The sequence below is a fragment of the Cyprinus carpio genome, chromosome B11 (assembly GCF_018340385.1).
Source record: "Cyprinus carpio isolate SPL01 chromosome B11, ASM1834038v1, whole genome shotgun sequence".
NCBI lineage: Eukaryota > Metazoa > Chordata > Actinopteri > Cypriniformes > Cyprinidae > Cyprinus > Cyprinus carpio.
In genome coordinates, this window is record NC_056607.1 from 10,638,386 (window position 1) to 10,661,101 (window position 22,716).

General features: G+C 37.3%; 1 protein-coding gene across 1 annotated transcript in view; it reads right to left on the reverse strand.

The window, feature by feature from the left end:
* The window catches only part of LOC109069213 (guanine nucleotide-binding protein G(i) subunit alpha-2-like), a 62,319-nt gene extending 41,604 nt beyond the window's left edge, over positions 1-20,715 (reverse strand). Inside the window, exon 1 of the mRNA XM_042733882.1 lies at positions 19,840-20,715. Coding sequence (XP_042589816.1) covers positions 19,840-19,957 — 118 coding nt within the window. The 5' untranslated portion in view covers positions 19,958-20,715. The remainder of the gene's footprint in view (positions 1-19,839) is intronic.
* Between the last annotated feature and the right edge of the window lie 2,001 nt (positions 20,716-22,716).

Genomic DNA, 22,716 nt, shown 5'->3' on the forward strand with positions numbered 1-22,716 from the left:
CTTTCACTCACTTTCTCTCTCATTATGTGGGTGGATCTTTGAGGGCTGCAGCCATACTTCTCTCTCTCTGAGGGTTTTCACAGTCTGCTCACGTTATGCTGCCCCACAAAGAGTCTTTCTGTGGCAGGGTACAAAACTACAGGCCTGCGGAGCACGACATAATTACAAATCACAAAGCCCTCAGTACTGCGGGCCAGCCCCAGCTGCATTCTGCACCCTTTCCAACCCCAAACACAATCTCCCGAATGGCTGAAATCCCTCCTATTTTCTCTTTAAAAACACACTTTCTCCTCCCAGTAAAAAAACAGGTCTCACTATCTTTTTAAATCATGCATAAAGGACTTCAAGGCTCAGTTAGGCCAAACGCACACCACAAGTTTTAACTCTTGGATCTTTTGCTTAGGCCGGACTAGAGCCCCCTACAGGTCTCTTTTTAAAATTATATTATTCGCCTCAAAACTAGTGACCTTGGAAAGCACTGATATTAATTAAAAATATAATGATATACTATTTTGTCTAAAAAAAAATTAAAGTATTGTATCAAAATCTGATAGTAATTCTGAGACTCGCTAAAGGAGCCAATAGATACGCTGTCTAAAATTCTAAATAAAGCTGTTAAAAAAAGTTACAAGAAACACTCTAATGTACAGCATTAAAAATAAATATTCATTTTTAGATCTGTTAAAGATAAAGAAAGTTTAACAATTATATATTTAAAAGCGCAGTCACACTTTATTACGAGATCGAATCCTCGCTATTAAAAAAAAACCATTAACCACAGCTTTTGCCTTAATAAACTCCTAATTTTCTGCTTATTAATAGTATAAAGGTAGTAAATAAATATGTGGTAAATATGTGCTTTAGAAGCACTAATAAACAGCCAATATATTAATAATAGTCATGCTAATAAACAACTAATTAACAGTGAGAATTGGTCCCTGTACTAAAGTGTTACCATAAATGCTACTGAATGCTAGTGCTATCTGGAATGATCCATAATGATTTTTTTTTTCAAGATCTTATATTAATGAAACAAATGGAAGTGATTTGGCAAGTCAACAACAAGGTTACAAAGAACCAACAGGAAAAGAAACATGTGAGTGTAGCAGCATACTTGTAGTAAATTAATGCGGACTTAAGCATATGCTGTAGTATGGTTTCTCATATTTGTGTTTCCAAAATATTTTAGTTTGTCTTGATACAACTTGCATAGTGTGGCTCTTGTTCAGGGTCTTTCCCGCTTCAACTTCTTTGAAGCCAAGTGCTTATATACGCTAGCTTTTAAAGCAGAAGGTGCCAGTCTGATTTCACGTGCTGCCATCATGCCGCAGCACATTTCTGAAGCACCACCTTCAACTGCAAAAAATACTTTCACTATGAGAGAAAGCAGCAGCCGCGCGCCGATTACACCGCTTTTTGCGTTCCGTGTGAAAGTGCCTTAACGCTTCTGGTGTGAGTTGGCAACGCTTGGAAGATGGAACATAACCTTGTCGGAGCCATAACATGCCGCGGATGTATGCAGGATAAATAAGGAGTTAGAGTACTGTCTTTTGCGTTCCGTCAACATCATGCTATCAATTAATAATAAAAAACAGAAAATAGATTTTTGACATTTGTGAATCGATTCAGAATCGTCCACATCTGCATCGTGATACATCTGAGAAAAAAAATGTTCCCCCACCCCTATAAATTAGGCTACGTTTGTAAGTGAACGTTAGATGACAGCAAAGCTAATCCAAGGCAAAAACAGAAAATGAGCATGCACAACTAAATATCAACCTCTGACATTAAATGTCTGCACAAAATGCTCTAATTTAAATAAACCCCTTTGAGCCAAGACCATCCAGGTATAAGCAGCAGTCAAAAAAAAAAAACACTGAAATCCCACCATCATGCCCTCTCAAACGTTCTCATTTGTGCAATTCATTCCCCTGCCTGAGTCACTAAGTACTTAGGAAGTGCAGTCTTTATCATCCTTCCTCATCCGTTCCTGTCTACTCAAACATCGAGGGATTTACTCTTCATTGAGATGAAGGTCTTAATCCATCTTCTAATCGTCCTCTTAGCGGCAGGCTGATGACAGCCACAGTTGTCCGAGATAAGAGGGCACAGATTCAGGCATCTGTGGCACTGAATACGCACATCATCCGCCACCTACAGACATACTGAAAAAAACAATTAAAACCATGAGTAATGTAAGAGTTTGTCACAGTGTGAGTCAGACTGCTGTTTCTCCTGCCATACGTCTTGGATTAACCCTCTGGAGTCGATTAACGCGTATACGCGTTTTGGGGTATTTTCTCCTGATAACCCCAAAAAGAACTTAAATTACACTTTCGTTTTGATCGTACAGATAAGTGCAATACATCAATCGAATCTGTAAAGGGTCTACTTTTTTTGTATACAGACATAATCAACAACACAAAGCACTAAAGATAACAAACAAGGAAGCCTTTGTCTGGCTGATCTTCAGATACAAATGCGTCATTAAAATGAACTGTAACTCAGTGCATACTCAACGAAGAGACATGAGAGAGATATCAAAGCCTCATGTCTACACTCAAACAAGTGCTGCTGAAAAACAAATATTCTGTGATAAAGTAATCCATATGAAAACAACGCGATGTCCGTTTTTCACGTCTCCCTTCATTATCCTATAAACACGCCCCGCGCGCCGAGCGCGCTTTGAGATTCAAATGTTTCACTGAAAGCGGGGCTTTGAATACGCCCACACAACAGAAGACAATAAGCAAAACTGTTCTTCAAGTTTTTTTATTTTACTGTTTGCTTCGCGATGAGAGGAATAAGACATTAATTCACCCCAAAAAGATGTGAACTGAGATTTGGATTTCCTCAGAAAAAGAATGAAGCACTTTATTCAGCAGAGATCATAAACATGAGTAAGTCTCTTTTTATTTATTTATATACTTAACGTGTAAACATTTTACTAGTTAGACTTTTTTCCAAAGACTTTTTCAAACTATAATTCCTGACTAAATGTATAATCAAGTGAAATTATGAAGTTTCAATAACAATATACACTACTATACCATTCAAAAGCTTGATGTAAATAATATAAATGTAACAATAAATGTAACTGTAACAAATGTAATAATCATTGCTGTTCTTTCAATTTTATCCCCCCTAAAAAAACCTAAAAAAAAAATATTCTCAGCTCTTTTCAACATTAATAAAGAAATAATAATAATAATAATAACTAATAATATAATGATGATGATGAAATAATAACAATAAGATGTTTTTTTGTAGAAAATAAGATTGTTAAAAGATTCTGAAGGACTGTGTGACTGGAGTAATGATGGAAAAAAAATTCAGTGTGAAAGTCAGCTTTGATTTTTCCTAATAAACTGTTTAACTGCACTCACAAGTGAATATTAAATTATGTTGTGGGATAATTAAATGTATTCTAAATAAAAACTACAAACGCTCACATTCTTTCTTGTAACTCATCCCTCTCAGTCTCTGAATGGTCATTATGCAGCTCATTATGCAGGCCTTTGTCTTCTCAGTGTGAATCATGATAGTTGACGCCTCTCGCATATGACTTTTACCAACAAAAACTGTCTTAGAAAATTTAATCAATATATTGTTTTCTGTAAGTGAGTAAACAAGATGATTTTCACATCATTTAGAAAAAAAAAATTCTAGGCTACAAGCTCCAGTTCTCAAAATTCCTGGGAACCAACTGTATGGTTTTTATCTTTTTTCAAGTGATTTAACATTTTTAGTTTTTCACTAACCACGCATAACATTTTTTTTCTCAAAAACACAATCATGTACATACATGCTGCTCACATATTATTTATAGCCTAGTTTGTGCTGATTACAGTGAGATTAGACTTTAGCCATTTAGATATTTAGGAAATGTCAGGGCATGACAAAACTTCTCCAGGCCCCAAAAATACCCTTAGACTCCAGATGTTTATTGAAGGAGGTGGTGAGAAGGAGGTGGTTTGTGTATGTATGAAATAAGTTATGTGTTTGATGTTATTTGTTTGATATTTTTTTTTGATTGTATTTGTTGGAAAAAACACAGATGAAGTGGCTCTCAACAGTCTCAGAGAGCTGGTGAAGAGGCCTGAGGCGTGACTGCAAGTCAGCACTTCAAAAGGTGCTTCCCCTAGTAAAATGATTGCCAGCTTCCTCCTGCCCTGGGTTAAAAGAGTGTATGTGAGGTAAGAACAGGTATCATATAGAAGACACAGGTTAATTGTGGGGAAAGCTAACTTTATTCCAGCATACACACAAGCTCTCCCACCCAAACACAGCGGATGGGTGGTGTACACTTCATTACACACTAAATGCTTAGTTAAACTTGCTTGGGCACCACAGTGGTTGTTACAGCAGTATTTAAACTTATTTGAAAGCTCTTTTCTTTCAATCTTTTCAGAGAAAGTCTTTCAAACATCTCTGTTAAATGGCGAGACCTTCAATGTTCGTTCCACACACACAGATCTGAATCATGACAGCTGTATTATCATCTTCAAGCATGAATTTTGAATTCTGCCATATAATTTAAGTGAATTATGCAAGCAACAATGACAACTAGATTTACACATTTACCAAGGAAAATATGAGTGATGCTTGCCTTTACAAAACATTTTATATAAAACTTAAAAAAAAATGTTAATTGACATAACATGAACTGAAATAACACAAAATAATAACCTCAAACTTATTTTATTTCAGCTAGTTGGCATGAAAACCATTCTCATTTTCATTTAGTGCAAAACTTGATGTACTAAAATGTTTAAAACTAAAACTGAAAAAAAAAAACTGTATAGATATATTAAAAGACCACAAAACAATGAAGCTTCTGTTGAGACTCTCACAGGAGAACGGATGGAAGGATTCCACATTTGTAGCACATCACAAAGACAGCAAGTAGATTGTGGCACCTGTGAATGGTGTGTAACAGCTCTATAGGGCATTTCCGGGCTACATGCCCTGCCCGCTCTACCTTATCAGCTGTAGAGACACAGGACTGACAGCTTCTATGAACGGCTTCCTGAAGCTCATCTAATCCTGCAGAACTGATCTACGCGAGCTGTACGTCAGCAGAGCTCTGTCACAAAGCCAAGGGTGATAATCAAAGTTATAATTACAGATGTGTCAGAAACGACCCTGATCTTGGTATACTGTTATTAACACGCTCACATACTTTGATTTAGCGTGTGTGTGTTGAGATACGAAAAGCATGATGGAAGTGAAAAGTTTTGCACATGCAAAAAAGACTGCACATGACAGTCTGGAAATAAACGTACAAGCACTTCCTCTTCTTGTCTGCTTGCAAACCTATACTATAGCATACAGATCAATATTTGACAAAGCAACACTCCCTGCAATATAACAACAGCAGGTCATCTAAATAAGCTCAAACTCAAAAAAGGCATTTTTTTTTTAAACTCAGTTCCATGAGATGGAGTACTGGACCAAAAGTGAAGCAAGCCACACAAGAGAGATTGAAACTGATACTGCAGTTTCACTCTCATTTGCGGATGTGGACAGTCTCTCTCAGGCATTTGGCCAACTTTCAAGCACAACTGCATGGTAAACCATAACATTTGCATTAAAAGTTTAATTAAACTGTGAAGTAGGTGCCAATATCTAGTTCTCTTACATAAACATTACTTCACTGTAAAACACAGACAGGATGGTCTGTTACACAGCTTACCACTTTCTGTGCAATGCTGAAATGAAATTGGGTAAAGGCTGATTTTAAGATGGAGAATGAGCCTTTAGTCCTGACATCTGAGTGGATGTGCTTCCTGCACTAATGGACATGTGATGTGCTTGAAAACTGACAGAAGAGAGAAGTGGTCTCAACTCTGAGCTGTTCGAAACATCAACAAGAAAACCAACTTCCTGATAACATTCATGCTTTCATTAAATTCTAATAAATTCATGTAAGGACTGAAATACTAATTAACCACTGCTTTGGATGTGTTTACACTAGGCAGGTTTGGTTTAATTCAAACAAACGCAAGGAATCATTTGAGTAAATGTGAACACTGCCATCTAAACCTTGGTGTTCACTAAACAAGTGAATGATGAAAGTTTGATGCAGGTATCAGAACCACATCAAAAATGTGCGATCAGGTTGTGACTGTATCCTTGTGCATTTAGTTTAGTATCTTTAGATTAGGTTTTAAAAATTATACTAAAAGAACCAGGACTAATTGTATAATTTACCAATACAACCAAACTACGAGTGTAAACACACTCAGAAACAAAATTAATTATCATATACAGCAGTGCAGTCTTCAACTGACATCTGGATCTAATTAAATCGCAAGGTACAAAGCTATGATCTGTAATGATACTTTTCAAGGTGGATTCTCCATAAAGGCTTTTTTTTTTACTTAAAATTGGGCCACTTAAAAGGAAGCACTTGACAATTTGCCCATGAATGAGTATGAAACGTTCAACAGGATGGGTGTGTGAGCTTCCAGTTCTGAATGAACAAAGGTATAGCACCAACCTCAGTCTCAGCACTAGCTGAGATGAGCCAAAACAGGAAGTGGTTTGGGGGGGACAGGAAACGACATCATTCTTCCAGCACCAAAACACCAGCTTTTTAAAACAGGGGTTGAGAGACAGCTAATGGCTTTGTGGTTGAGAGTGCTATAAAGATTCTATATACAGCTGCTGGTTTTGTTCCACCCCCAGGGATCTGGATAAATATAACAAATGTTAGCCATGTCACCGAAAATAAAAAAATTTGGGCTACTGTTAGTGGCCATTATGTGGCCGTGTACAAGCTCCAGACTCTCTGTGATAATTAAAATCAATGTGACTTGAACAGCTGAATTGACCAAATGAGGGGAAAAGGGCCAAGCGAGAGGCACAAGCACAAGTTGCGCCTGTTGAGCAGCCATTAAATCAAAAGTGAAAGGAAGACATTATACAAATTAGGGCTGAACATCAGCTATGGGGACAGGACTGAATATATAAAAGAAATCAGGCACAGCATGGCCACTTAAATTGGATCTCGCCACAATGCTAATCCAAAGCAGGGATGTGCAGAACTACATGTATCCATAATCAACTAGCTGTTGGGTTGTTGTCAGTCAAAAGAGGCCCAGTGTTATTATGCTGGTCATATTTATAAACACAAATTAACTGAGATTGACAGAATAGGACAAAAAAGGCAGATAATCTAGTTAACGTCACTAATACCAACCAGTCGACCATTAAATCTAGAGAGCACGCTAATACAGGAACGAGCGAGAGCTTTCATTTAAGTGTTTTCCCTAATGAATGTCTTTCTTTTGTGCATCATTCTGCAAGCACAGACGCAAAGATTAGTGGGCCAGTGTAGGCGAGCAATAGGCTGAAAAGGAAATGGGAGTTTCAGTGTTTTTCATTTACACTCCCTCCAACCAGCACGTCTGAGACCGAGCTGGCTGATATTTCTTCTCCCAAGAGACTAGCACCATCTCTTCATGCCCTGCAGTCCTGAGAACAAAGATCTGCCAGAGCGGCATCACCTCACTGTCTCACTCTCTTGTTAACTGTCAAGGAGAGAGTATAGTTTAACGAACTCGTCGCTTACAGAAAAGGAAGAAATCTGTAGCTAATTACAAATTGTAATAAACAGAGCACTTCCTAACAAGCTACTGAGGCAATGTTTATGGCAGCATATCATGAAAATTGGCACAAAGGCAAACATTAAATCCTCTCGTACTTTGCCATATTGATCCAGTATTAGTGATGAGAGATCTCAGTCTATTTGATAAAATCTCTGGTATTAGATTAACTCTTTTGGAGTTAAATTAAATTAAAATTTGTTCCTTCAATAAATTGAAATATGTGGACGTCAATCAGTCTTGTGATTTTACAGTCTGACTTTCAGAAAAGGCAGACCATATATGATGGACCAAAAATTGCTCGAACTCAACATAATGACATTTGCTGCCTATTTTACATCTGTAATGCAATGTATTTCTGAATAAAAAAAGTATATGAGAAAAAAACTATTTAATTCAAAAGTCTGTGGTAGGGCAAGAGCCGGTATGAGATTCTGACGGTATGATAACCTATCACGATTTCACGGTATTGCGATTACAGCTCTAAAATATGCTATTTTTAAATGTCTGGGTGAAAAAAACTACTTTTTTTTATTTTTGTACTAAATCACAGAAAAGTACAGTACATATTTTAGACTGCTATTCCTTGCTCTATAAAGTAATGTGAGGGAGGAAATTAGTTGAGGTTAGCTAGTTAATTAGCCGTGTTATCTGCCACGGTAGCAAGCCAAATAGTATTTATTTCAACACTGAAACAAATGGCGGGTGGGTCTCGATCGGGGGTGAAAGAGGAAGAAATAAAGATGACACAGATATATAGTTTATGTTCAACCTGGAAATATTTATTTAGTGATCGGCGCTAAAATGTCATCTTGGTTAGTCAACATGGTTAGTCTACATTACCAGAAAAATTCCCATACGACACACTTCATCTTTTTCGACGGGGAAAAAAGTTCCATGAATTCACCTCCTTCGTCCACACAGGTGACTCTGACCACTTGCACCAACCGGAGGAGGGGTATGTGACTCATTACGCACTTCCTGCACTCTCCGTCTTTGACGATACGGAAAAAAAATAAATAAATAATTTCTGAAGGATCATGTGACACTGAAGACTGGAGCAATGGCGGATGAATTTTTTTTTATTTATTACACTGTCGGCAACAACACTGGAACAAATTACAATAAAAATAATTTAAAAAAAAAAACATTAAAATAGAACATTATTATAAATACCATTCATTATTTTTGATTAAACACAACCCTTTATAACACAATATATATAATAAATAGGCTAATATATAAAATATATGCTTGTTTTAGCTCAAGGAAATATCCTGTCAGCATCACAATCCACAAATGGAGAGGCTTCTACCCACAAGGCACACATGTGGCCCATTTTAGTTATACCCATCCTAACCTTAACTTCAATGAATAAAAGGAAGCTGAATACATAAGATGAAATGCAATCTGACGGCCATTTCCTGAGTTAAAACGGTCAAAGTGAACCCACTACAGAGGTGACCTTACACCTTCCTGATGACGTAAGAGGTTATGTACTCCTGTTTAATGCATTTCAGCAACCTCTGGCAAAAAAACCCTAGATAAAGCCATTTTCCCCCCCAATGTGCTTTCTCAGTAATCGCAGTTTACAATAGCTGCACGTCGCTGGTTCATATGGGTCAGATTGAAGTAAACAAAGAGTGCTCTTGCTTTCTCCTCACAGCCGAAGCGAGACAGTTCAGTGAAGCGAACAGACGCTCAGTGATGCACTCACGCAGACGTACGTTTACAGAATGGCAGGCTCATATTGGACTGTTTAAAAACATATACAGCTTGTACTATCTCATACAGCTCCAACTTCCTAAATTCAAAGGAAAGTATAATATGTTGCACAATCATCTGCCATTTTTCATGTCAGCAAATTGGCAATAAGCAAGCCTGAACAATGTCAACGCCACCTTGCCTTACACAAACAGATGGCTGGGCCAGTGTCCGTGATCTCCCCCCTAATTTCCGGCCACCTCGCACATCTATGCCAACGTTCTCATTGCTCTTACAGAAATGTGGCAGAGCACTGTTTTCCCACTTAGAGATGAGCAGACCAAAGCGAGAGGCAGCGAGCAAGGTCTGGTCCTGGTGTAAAATGGAGCCAGATGGACATTACTATTCGGCAAGAGGCAGTTTCCACTTCTCAAACCTTAGAAGGCAAGTTGCTAAAGAGCAAAAGTGCTTCCCACACATAGACTTTACCTGGGCAGGCCATGGTTCCCAGACCTTCTATCATCAGTCTGATCAGGCTATGCGAGACTAGGTAAAGTAACTCTTTCTTGTATAATTGTTCTGACTTTAGAAGCAGCTTTGTAAAGAGCCCAAAGACATATATTTACACCGTGACCACGTTTTACTAAATGAGGCTGACCCCAGCTGTTTATTTGCCAGCAACTTTTTTGTTTTTACTAATTTGTTCCCTCATATCAGTAAAATCAAAGTGAGGGGACCAATTATTAAAACATGGGAATGCATTAAGGCTGCAGTCCGTAATTTTTTTTGTGTTCAAAATTTACAAAATTTCTATAATAAGCGAGTACACCATGAAGCCATTTTCCAAACAGTATTTCTGGCTTGTCCTGAATCACTATGGTGCACCAATAATAAGTTTTTATATTCTGACTATTTAGACTGGTTCGGGTAGGTAGCACTGCGGAGTAGCCCAGTACCTGCATGATTCGCCATAGACATAAACAGAGAGAAGTAGCTCCGGCTACAATGTTCTTCTGCAAGACGCACGCAGTTCTGTTTATTAACCTGTGTTCCTGTGGCTCAGTGGTAGAGCATTGCGTTAGCAGTGCAAAAAAAGGTTGTGGGTTCACATGTTAGGTAACAAATGTTAGCCTGAATGCACTGTAAGTCACTTTGGATTAAAGCGTCTGCTAAATGCATAAATGTTAACGTAAATGTAACCGCTAGAGCCCCAAGTTATGGACTGCAGCTTTAACAAATGAGGAACTGAATTATTAATTGGGCACAATGTATATCTTTCCACCAGTCATGTCTGGGGTCCGTAGCTTTGAATTATATGAAAGCAGCAAATATACTATTTTTGGTCTATGGCAGTTAGAAAGACAAAGACCACTAACTTTAGCTAAGGTTAGCATATATAAAATACGGTATGAGAATGAAGAAGGAAGAACAGCACCATAGGTAACTTGGCATGAAATGGCAATAAAAAAAAAATGCAAAACTTAACTTTATTTTTATTTTTAACTTAACAAAATTACAATAGCCTGGGGCCAGCGTGAAAGATGCTTAGGAGTCAGAACAGGTGAATTTGACAAATTTCAAAGCAACAAAGCACAATAAGACATGAATAACAACTCCATTCATTGTGTTCTGTGTACTTTAATGGAAAAATACATACAAAAGTATGTCAAAATAACCTTCTTGGCGAGTATCCTCAAAAACAGTTGGTTATGTCTTCGGTGAACAGCTGAGAAAGAAATTGGATGTGTATCACTTTATTGGACCCATGCATTGTGTCTACCTTGTCTTACCAGCTGCTGTCTGTGTCTTTAATGTTAATCAACAACAACAACAAAAAAAATCACTCACTGCTCTTGACTGAATAACTTTTGTAGCTTTAACAAGAATTAATCTACATTTATACAGTGAAGAATATTCAATGAATTTTGGCATCATACAAGCTTATTTAATAGAATACAAGATAACAAGGGTCAAAAACAATGACAACTTCTGGGCCAGTAGAAAAAACCATAGCGTTGAGCTCTAAGCAGTCAACAATGATATAAAATGCAGAGTCAAAACTACAATTTAAGTTTCATTCCAGTTCTCCGTTCCAGTTGGTCATTGATGCCTTGGGCATAATGTAAGTAGTGAGAGTGAGGGAGAAGCTAAAAGAAGCAGCAGTGGCACAGGAAGGTGCAGGAGATCGAGCAGCATAGTTGCAAGTGTCCCAAAGACCGAGACTGACACTGTAATATCAATGCATAATTTTCAGATTCCAAGCATCGCTTATTTGTTGTTTGTCACGTATAGTAGGGGTGCTCCAATTGATCAGATACCGATCACTATCGCCCGATATACGCTATGGGATGTTTGATCGGCAGTCCCTATAAAGGCCGATCTCAAAGTGATCTCAAGCTAATGACGCATTTGCCGTAAGAGGTTTGGCACAACCTGCATAATTATAATGTTGAAGGTGAGATATAATTCATATTTCTTCATTAAATAACTTATAAAGCAATTAAAAAAACTTTCTGTGAGACATAATTTCATAAACAGCGTGAGTGAATCACCGTGCGCTCTCTTGTTCTCTCTCTCAAAATGTGCAAATGAGCTGCACAGTCGACACAGGAATTGTCACTTGCACAATCAAGGCAGTGTCGCATCGTCACTAAACTATTATAAAGTTTATAATTTGCATTTCTTTTTAAGTCTTGCCAGTGTTTAAACCATGCAGCACTCGCGCGCTGTCCTGGAGACCGTGTGGTCATGTACACTCGCAGCACACACATATAACGCCAGGTTCACACATACTCCGTTTGCAGTGCGTATGCGGTGCATATTTTTGCATAATCTTTCCACTGCACATATTGAATTAAAGTGGCAGTGCATTGTTAGTGGTAAATATGAACATGGATTGACACGAAAATGTAGTAATTACACCATAAATGCATATAATTAAAGTCTACTATGTTTCACAGTCAACTTCTTGGCTTTTTAGCTGGGTTTAAAGGAAAAGAGCACTTTTAGATAAACAAGGCAATCGTGGAGGTAAGAAAACAAAGTTCTTTATGAATCGCAGGAATTGCTTGTAATAAAGATTTAAATGCAAAAGAAAAGGCAGTAGGGCTGATTGTTTCTGTCAATGGTAAGTTTTAATTTAGAATGTTTGTGATGAAGTTAGAAAAGTAGTTTCAATGTTTTGCCACTTATATAAATCTAGAAGTAAATGCAAAAGTAAAAAGCATTGAATAATGTGTTGCTTATATTTACTGTGTTTAATCACATCTATGAAAGATTATATTACTGTACTGTGTAAAAAACAATCACAATGCTGAAAAAGCATTTTCAGTAACAATGTCTGGGAAAAAAAAAAAAAAAAACCCTCACATTAGTCACCTAAGAGGGGAATTCCCCCATTTTCAAAAATGAAATTCAGACCCTGAATAAATGTCTAAAAATCCTGATTGGTGTATCACTATAAAGAATTCTACATGATAAAAAGAAGGCTTTAAAAAGATCGGTATCGGTGATCGTATCAGCAGATACTGTTTTCTGTGATCAGCCTCAAAAATCCTGACTGTAGCACCTCTAACATATAGTAACCATTTTTGTGCCAGGGGTAACAGGAGGCTACCACGTGGCTACCAAAGCAAGTATATTTCAGACCTGTGAGAAGCACTGGAGCCAATAGCAAATACAAAGACTTTGATCAAATCGGATCTGAGGAGAGCAGAAAAGATCAGAAAGGAAATCCTAGTATAGGCTTTTCAAGAGTCTGCTTGTCTGTAGAACTCGTCATTATCATCAACACTATTGTTTTCTATCATGGATGTGGAAAGAATGTGCCTGATTTTAGGGGCGTGAGGGAATAAAATCTGAACACTGGCCTACATGATTCATGTACACAATGGGTTTGATAAACATCGATAACTTAGTTTGCTGCTACAAAACCCCATAAATGCTGGAAATGGAAATGCTGTCATTGTTTACACACACACAGAAAAACATGTCATTTGTATTCACGTCCATTCAAATAAACCAGGTCAAGACTGTACACCAGGTTTGATGTCAATGATTCTGCAATCTTATTTGTGTTTGAGTCCATTCCAATTTAGCACCAAGTTTGACATCAACGTCATACTGCTGTTAAACTACCCCTTACAAACAAAGCAAATCACAAAAAATTACAAGTAAAAACTATTTTAAAGTCACTAATGCCAAGCTGCCACGATATTTAAATGGAATCAAATGCAAGTACGATTTGAGAGCAGTGGCGGAAAGTAAGACTTTCAGTGAATAAATTTCATTTCAGCCTGATATTCATACAACGCTATTATGACTTCAAAAGATTTGTAATGTAGTGCACATATAAGGTACATAAACTACTTAGTGCTTGGTGCTTAACATCATCTTTCAAGAAAAATGACAAAGCTGAGTAAATTTTGCTTCTGGGAGACCTATTCATTTAAAACATCTGGCTTTTTAAAAAATACATTTAATACTTGATAAAATCCCATGAAGCACTCAGGAGATTTGCCTACAGAGAAAATAGTGGTTATTTATTTTGCACTTGCAATTTTTACTAACCACTAGCTATAGGTTTTAGTAATTTAGTGGCTGAGATTAATCAAATTAAAAAAAAAAAAAAGTAAGAACTATTTAAGCAATTTGCCATACTGATTATTTCATTCATGCACAGGTGCCAAGTAAAAACGCGGAGGAAAGCCCCTTTAATCAACACATCATTGAATCTTATTTACACCCAAAACCAGTCAAGGTTTTTCCACAAGTTGTCAAAATATATTTAGGTACCAAACGGATCACTTAAAAAGTTTAGCCACGCATGAAGTCACTGTATAAAGAATACATTAAACAAAACCTGTGACCTCCAGTGAGCAACTTCTAGGAATCCAGTAGACTTTCTTAGTAAGTCTCACACTTAACTCCCCCACGGTTAATGATAAATGAGTTCAGCAATGCGCTAGTCCTCTTTGATCACAATGGATGCTTTTGACCTCTCTACAAGTTACAGAAAGGTTTATTTTGAAAGCAAAAATAATGCAATACCAGATGTATGTGTGAGAACAAAACCCTTCTGGAGCAACAGGGACTTGTTGAGTGTTCTGACCTTGCGTTAAGGAAATAGTTGAGAACAACGTGATGGGTCATTGAGCTCGACTGACATAAAAAAAAACCTTTTGAGGAAAGATGCAGCTTGATTTCATCAATCTGAAATGCACTGCTCATCAGAGCATGCAAACTGGCAAGAAGGGCATTATAAGGCCATTTTTCACATTAGCTTAATGATCAACCTCCAAAACCAAAATTAACAAGAGCAGTTAGGAAAAGTTTGCCAAATTCTGTAAACTATTTGTGTTGCATCTCATTTTAATCTAGTGATTCAACTGTGTTCCTTTCAAGCCTTTGGCAAATAGGGTGACCAGAGATCATGTTAAAATACATGAAAATTACATTGCTTGGCATGCATGTGCATACTTGCACAAATAGGCCTAAGAGATTTTATGCAAAATGTTATTTTATTACCTGCCATCTGACAAAGTGATTTTATACATAAAATTATATAAAACATTAAACAAAGTTTAATAAAACAAAACTACTCCATATTAGATTAATCACACCAGGAAGGTCTACCCCATGCAGAGTTTGCACTAACGATTAGGCCATGAGGGGGCCATATGACCAAAACTTCATATGAGAGATTTATTTAAAGATAGTGATACATATCAAATATGTATTTCCTGTAAATAAGGTTGCTACAATCATTATATCTGCACTGTTTACTTCACTGGTTTGCACTCTATCTACCATTTGCTGCTTTACTTATCTTTCTTTTTACATGACCTATTTGTATAGTTGTATAGTTGTACTTTATATTTTATTATCTGTATTTAATGTTCTACTGTGTTAGTGTTATCTGTATGTTAGTGTTATCTGAGAGTAATGCAATTTCAATTGTCTGTATGTATGTACTGTACATGTGGAAGAATTGACAATAAAGCACACTTGACTTGACTTGCTATTACATCTACATTATAGAGACCAGCGGATTTTCAAACAAACAAAAAGTCCTCAAAATTATTGAAAATAATTAAACTGTCAGTAATAAAACAGCAAAGGAACAAATACAATAGAATAAAAAGATACAAATTAAACAAACTGTGTTTTAATGTTTTTATTTATGCAAGTCTCAAGCAGTATGGTTATTTCATTTATTCACTATACCATTTATTATTAATGTCTCATTTCAGTTTAAGTTTGGCTTTAGTTTTGTATTTATTGCAGTTTATATGAAAAGGTTCATGTAGCGTGGTACAGCCTACTGCAGAAGTTAATAATCAAATGTAAAATAAAATATAGCCCACTGTAACTTTAAGAGCCGCACAGATCCAAATTACTGTTACACGCATATTTTCATTCTCAACTCTTTACATTCATTACATGACCGACGAAGGTATAAATGAATAATCACCAAGCGCAGCATTTTTGCATGTACTTGACCGATAAGGCGCGCACCTTGAGCTAAAAGATGACTAAATGTCCGTGTTCTGTTCTGTCTCTGAGCACATATCTCTTCCTGAGGAGCAGCGCAAGTTCTCTTTCACGCTTTTAAAAACATGAATAAATATACTTCAATAATTCAAGCACGTCCCATTTTGCAAATGTCACGTTACATGATTTTACTGATTTGCACGGGAAATTGGGCTTGTATGGAGGAACGAAAGCGCAGCGCTGCAAAAGGGGGCAGAATGGAGCACAATAATTGTTTTATCTCGATTATTGGATTTTCATAATCGTTGGAGGCCAAAATCGAAATCGAATCGTTTTTTCGATTAATTGCACAGCCCTATCTTACGCAGTAGAAAAGTAGGGCTGGGGCATTCCTCTCACTACTACTAAAGACAAAAAAAAGAAGCAGACCCAGCCTTGTCAGTAGTAGTAAGAGATCACATACACACACACCCATTTCCACACATAGCCTGCAATTACCTCAGACTATAATCATACAGTGGAGCACTTCAAACCTAACCTATATTATAACTATACACCACCTAACACAAAAAATCTGAAAAAAAAGGATAGATAGATAGACAGATAGACAGACACACACATCTTTAGACTTGTGACAGGTTTGCAGCCGAATCCTAAACGGACCTGCCGGCTTTTTCCACTAAACGATGCAAATAAGGTGTGTACATGCAAAGCGTGATTTCCATGTGGTGAAGGACCATTACAGCCACACTGACAGGAGAGTGTAACAGTGCCAGTTTCAGCCATCTCTCCAGTCCAAAATGCCTTAATGGGTTTTTGTGTCGGTTTGTTTGTTCTAGAGGCCTTTTGCCAAATGCCTGTCGGCATTCATCTGTCAGTACAGTAAGAGTGTGAAAAAAAAAAAAACAAACAAAGAGCACACAGGCTGAGGGATTGTGTTCTGAGAGTTATTCTCGCTCTATTTATCACTATCAACGCTATTAAGCCCAATAGCTAAAGCAAAGAGGCGAAAGGACGAATCAGTTCAACAGGTTCTGTCAAACCTGTTAAATGGGTTCAGGGAAGCATCACAGATGCATACATACTTGACTATATTTTGCCTGGACCTTTATTTTGCCTGGACCTTTTGCCATTTGATAAGAGTTAAATTATTGGCTACAGCACAGAAACTCTGAAAACAATTTATTAAATTAATTAAAACATGAAATAGTATGGCTTTAATGTTTCATGAATTTAATCAAGTAAGAATGAAAGGATTTCAAGTGCACTCATGCTGAAAGCAATGGTCTGGAGATGTTCAGACTTGTACGTGCATCAAGGGTGATGAGTACGAAGACACAAATGAATATTCCCCTTCTGCCAGCAAAGACGGAAAAAACAAAGCAGTTAGAACAATCCAGGACTACAATAAATAAACAGAGCAATGCACTGGAATTCACTGTGGAAGATTAAATTTGAACAAAGTTCAGAAAACCTGAAGGGTAAGCCCAGCTAAAGATTCATTCCTGCAATTTAACAGGAGAAAAAAAAACAACAGAAAAGGTCTGCACCAGCTTATCGTTAAAGGAGTTTCAGAAAGACGTTTAGAGGAGGTAAAGTTAAAGGTCTCAAACTTCCTCTAAGGCCTTAACTCAGAGTTCTGGGAGCCTGCAAATACAACTTTTCCCTACATCTGCCTCAAGCTAAAAATAGTCCATCATCCATCTATGCAACACTCCCCACTGAACCAAAAGTTTGAGTTTGGAAAGACCAGAGGGATGGAATAGAGGTTGAGACATCAGCCTGTGTGAGACAGACCATGCATTTTCCAAAAGCAACCAACTTTTCCTGGCATTAGAAAAAGTTTTGGGGGTAAAGATGTAATCGTTTTTTTAGAAATTGGTGGTGATTTGGGGGAATTAGACTGTATGTGTGTAAAATTCTGTTGTCATTTCCCATTTAAATGTAATGAGTTACTTGTCTAGATGTGCGTCATTTAAACCTTCACAGACAGTGACTCAAATCCCTAACCTAGTGTTTACTCTCCATGTCTGCTATTAAAGCACAGCCCACTGAAACCTGGAATTAAATGTAGGCTATAGTTACTGACAGGAGAAACATTATTGGGATTGTTCATCATTACTTAATCGAGTAGGTGTCCTGCAGATTGACTCATTAGAAAGCTTAAAACAATGGTGTAAATTTAATACTCAAATTGGTAAATTTGTTACCATTGGAAATGTAACCATCATAAGTTTATCCACGATACAAGCTTCTCCATAACACATATGGAATATTCCTCAAATAAAGATACCAAAGCAAAAATATCAAAAACAAAATCTTGATGAGTCTTAGGTTTTTTGTGGCCGGCATTGAAAATGGATCATCCTCTATATGATGCTGAAGGTGTTTATCATACATATGGAAGGAAAAACCAAGTAATCTCATTGTCAGTGGGACAAAAATACATTATTTATACAAATTTCAAAATATCCGTGGCTGTTAAACTCTTCAAATTCACCTGCCACAAACACCATTTTGAAAGATATCTAACAGATTGTGTTTGACATTAAACGTGAAGGAGGGGAAAACAAACAAAATGACTGTGCAAATCCAAAAACTGCTGGGCACGACATCGTCTCCCTCACATATGTTTTTAAAAGTCAACTCAGTGGTACGCCAAAGCAATTTTCTGCTTTCATAAAGTAAAATTCAAAAGGCTTTAGAACACCTCATAAAAAGCTCCACATCAAGTATTTTATTTCTCAGCAAGAGTCCTTAACAAACATGCAAAGAGGTACAATACACAACAACCCCTGCCAAAAATCTACTTCCAACACTTTCTTTGGCTCAGGGTGGATGTTCCAGGCTTCTGTTTGGGCTCTAAGCCTTCCGAAAACATTCCCCCCACTGAATTCCTGCATTTCTGTTAAAACAGTTCAGGCCAGGCCAAAGTGCATGCTGAGTGTGAGTGTGTGTGGCCATGCTGCACCACAAGAGATGTTGAGAGTGATCACAGGCGCTGTCAAAACATTCCCTCAACCTCTCCCCTTAAAGTCACACTGAAATAACCAATTTCCACATCTACATACTGCTGTTTCTCTGTGATTGGGAAAGTTCTGCACATGCACCACCCGGCAAAGGTTTGGGCACACTAGTCAATTAGTTTCTCAGGATTATCTAGCTTTTGATCTAAATCGAATCCTTAGAATGAACATTTGGACCAAATATTGAAGAAACAAACAACATGTTCCCAACATGCATCCTTCTTCAGTATGCACCACATTAAGAATCTGTGGCTCAAACAGCAGCGCATGGCCTCAGCAACACCAAGTTCATAGATTCAATTCCCTGGAAGAGGAAGAACTGATAAAAATGTAAATATGTACCTTGAATGCAATGTAAGTCACTTTGAACAAAAGCATTTGTGAAACACGTATGTAAATATAATGTAAATAAGGCTGGCTACTTTGAAGATTAATATTTTATTATTATTAACATTTTTGGCTTGTTGCATAAATCTCATTCTTCCATTTGAGTCATGGAATAGTCAATAGTCATGATTACTGAAAGTAACTGGTAACCTTGTGAAGCAATAACACTAACCTGTTGAGTGCCAAAAATGAGTGTCAACATCTAACACACACACACACACAGAGCTTTTTGGGTAACTAAGCTTCTCACATGACAAGTTTATCTCAATCAATTTAGCACATACCTCAGGTCAAATTTTTGAGTAAACAACAATAATAACTGGGAGGAAATAAAAAAACTAGTAAAGTATGTCCCACTTAAACTGCTGAACATGTAAACGCTTGCACTATCGTAGTTGACAGTTTCTCGCAGGCCACACCTGAGGAGGAAACCTGACACACGTGCATTACCTTGAAACTTGCCCTTAAACTTCGCAAGACTGTGTCCCTTTCCGTCTCAAAAAGGTTTAAAACGAGCTCTTCAGTCAAACAGAGACTTACAGACGTGACAGAGTGCTTATAACCGTGATATTTTACAGCAGCATCGCGTCCCTGACCGTTATCCTAGATCCGTCACTCACCCAACAGCAGAAGTTTCACTTCTTTGGCGGCTTTCTCTCCGTCCTCGCGCAGATTCCTGTCAATCATTTTGGACCGCTCTGCCGCGGCTTTATCTTCCTGGCTCACGGTACAGCCCATGGTTCCGAATGCGCGCTTCAGGGCGACGGATTTAGGAGTGCAGATTTAGGAGAAAAAACGAAAAGGTATAACCCTTTTAAAGCGACTGGAGTTTTTTTTTTTTTTTTATTAGTCTTCCGTGACTAACTTCCTCTTTTGGCTTTGAAAAAAAAATGCCTGTCGCAAGTCCAAGGAGGGGAAATGTCTTTAAAAGACTAGTAGATCCAAAACTGACGTTTTATACGTCCGAAAAATCTTTCAAAAGACGTTTTGGGATTGGAAAAAAGAGTAATGTATATATTGAAGGTCCTCAGATTAGGACAACACCTGGAATGTTTTTCACGGTTAAGTCTCCCGAGAGAAACCAAGTAACTTAACGTTAATAAGTAAGTTAGCCAGGCGCTGGAGTTTTACATCACGCGGACAGGGAAGGAGAAAAACTCATAACCACGAATACAAAAAGTTTGTCAAAAAAAAAAACCGTTGAGATCAACCCGTTGTGCTCAGGTCTTTAAACGCAAACCGAACGTTGAGATATTGGGCGACGAGAGGCTGAATGAATCGGAAAATGCAAAAATCCCCGCTGTTTTCTTCCTCGGTTAAGTCCGTTCACTGATCGCCGAGGGTTTTTAATAATATGCGCCGTTAGGTAGCAAACGTTGAGCTGTCTCTGATTTCTTTCAGCGTTTTCAAAGCCGCCACACCCCAGTCTGCTGAGAAGTTGTTGCTCTCTGCCACACGCAGCAGAAGACAGTTCAGAACTGTTGGGCTCCTCACGCGCTGCCAGCCTGCCCCTCGCTGATACGCCCACCGCGGGTGCTCATGGGAAATGTAGTTTTTCTGCAGTATTCCCGTTTAAAGTAAATATCAAGTATTTACACCCGAATTAACTTGAATAGCAAACAAAACAACAGCTAATTAATTACAGAAAAAAATACAAAATAATATTTAAAGTGGTTTGGTAAGACTTTTATTTTATTTTATAAATTAATTTAAACCTTCTTTTTAAATTTATAACTATTTTTGGAAGTCTCTTTACACAAAACGGCCTGTGTGTGTGATGTGTGTAGTTAGTACAGGCAGCTGACTTTCTCTTGTTTGCCCTTCAACGGTGACAAATGACATTCTTTAGAGTCTCTTTTAGAAATGTCTTTTGTTGAGACTTGTGTCAATATTGACGCACTGATTTCAACGTGTTCTGGATGATTTGCGCTTAGGCAGGAGATAAAACCTTGTTTAAAGTAAATGCTCGCAATGATTTTTCCACATGGAGTGCATTTCCATCGTTTGGCTAGCGAGAGCAAATACAGCGCCCCCGTGTGTCTGAAATTATGTTAAATTATACTTTAGACACCAGTCTAAATTCCATTTAGCTTGTTTAACGGTTATTCAGAAAGTATTTTTGAACTGTTAACAGTTGAGTTTAAGAGCTGAAAAGATTGTCTTTATTTCTAAACTCAAGATAGAAAGACACGACTCTCAATTTCCACCTTATTTTGCAACTCGAAATTTCTGTGAATGTGCGAGACTTCTGATTTATTAGCGGCGATATGTAAATGATTAGAAGAATCGTGTAGTAAACTGTAAAATATTTGCGCTACAAACCAATGTGTAAAATAATATGATAAGAAATACCATTTTGAAATGTAAAACGGCATAACGAGTTCTTGTAGCTACTGCTAAAAGAATAGGAAGCTAATGACACCGGAAGTTTCGCACATTGAAGTTAGATTAGAAACGGCAGCACCCGTAAAACAAGGTGGATAAACAGAACTGAAAGAACGAGTTTAAAAGTGTAACTGCGTAATTTCCTTGTGAAATGAAGATTATATCAGATTATAGTTGGATAACACATGCATGTAAACAGTGTTATAGGGAAACAAATTTAGATCAATTTGAGCAATTTCAGCAGTGCCACAGAAGAAACATTCTGATTCTGAAAGAACCTTCCAGTGAATCTTTGTTTAAAGAACTTTTTTTTTTGTCTCAGTTTGAAAAACAATTAAATTAACGTTTTGTAAAATAGAAAGGTTACAGGTTTTACATTGTGCCAGTAAAGTAGGCCCACCTCTATTTTAAAAGGTGTATTGAGGTCATATACTGTACTTTCAACTTTAGTATCTTTTTGGAATTCAGCGTGTCTGTCAAATCGAATGCATTCAATTAGATTATCTGCACATTTTCTTGTAAAGAGGAAACACAAACCATGTGAACATTTTCAGGAAACTGCTGCTTCAAAGCAAGATTCTGTTTTGACATAAACAGCTTTACACTTAAGTGGACAATCAGCAGGAAGGAAAAGAGACAGTTGCTGAGGGTGGAAGAAAAGATCTGTAGGTTTGGCCCCAGGAACTGCTTTCAGACCACTGACTGTGCTCTTGAAAAACACACCTCATCTCAGCCTGCAAGGTTGCTTTAGATAGATCTACGACACGTAAACAGAGCATTGAACTCCTCTTTGCATTGGTCACCTGTTCAGTGAGCCACAGAGACATCAAGTAACCACATGAATATGAGAAATACAGCTGTAGACTGAATCAAGAATGAATGAATATTATTTATTCTTTTTTTATTTGAACATTGTTTACAGTACATTAACTGCCAGCAATGTACTCGATACTGAGAATAAAGAAAATAAAGACATAAACTGGCTTTTTAAAAAGCATTTTTAAAAATTATTACGTTTTAATCATCAGACTAAACATCATCTGACTATTTACAATATACAAACTACAGATGTGCTTATAATATAAAGGGTTTACATTTATGTACATTATTTA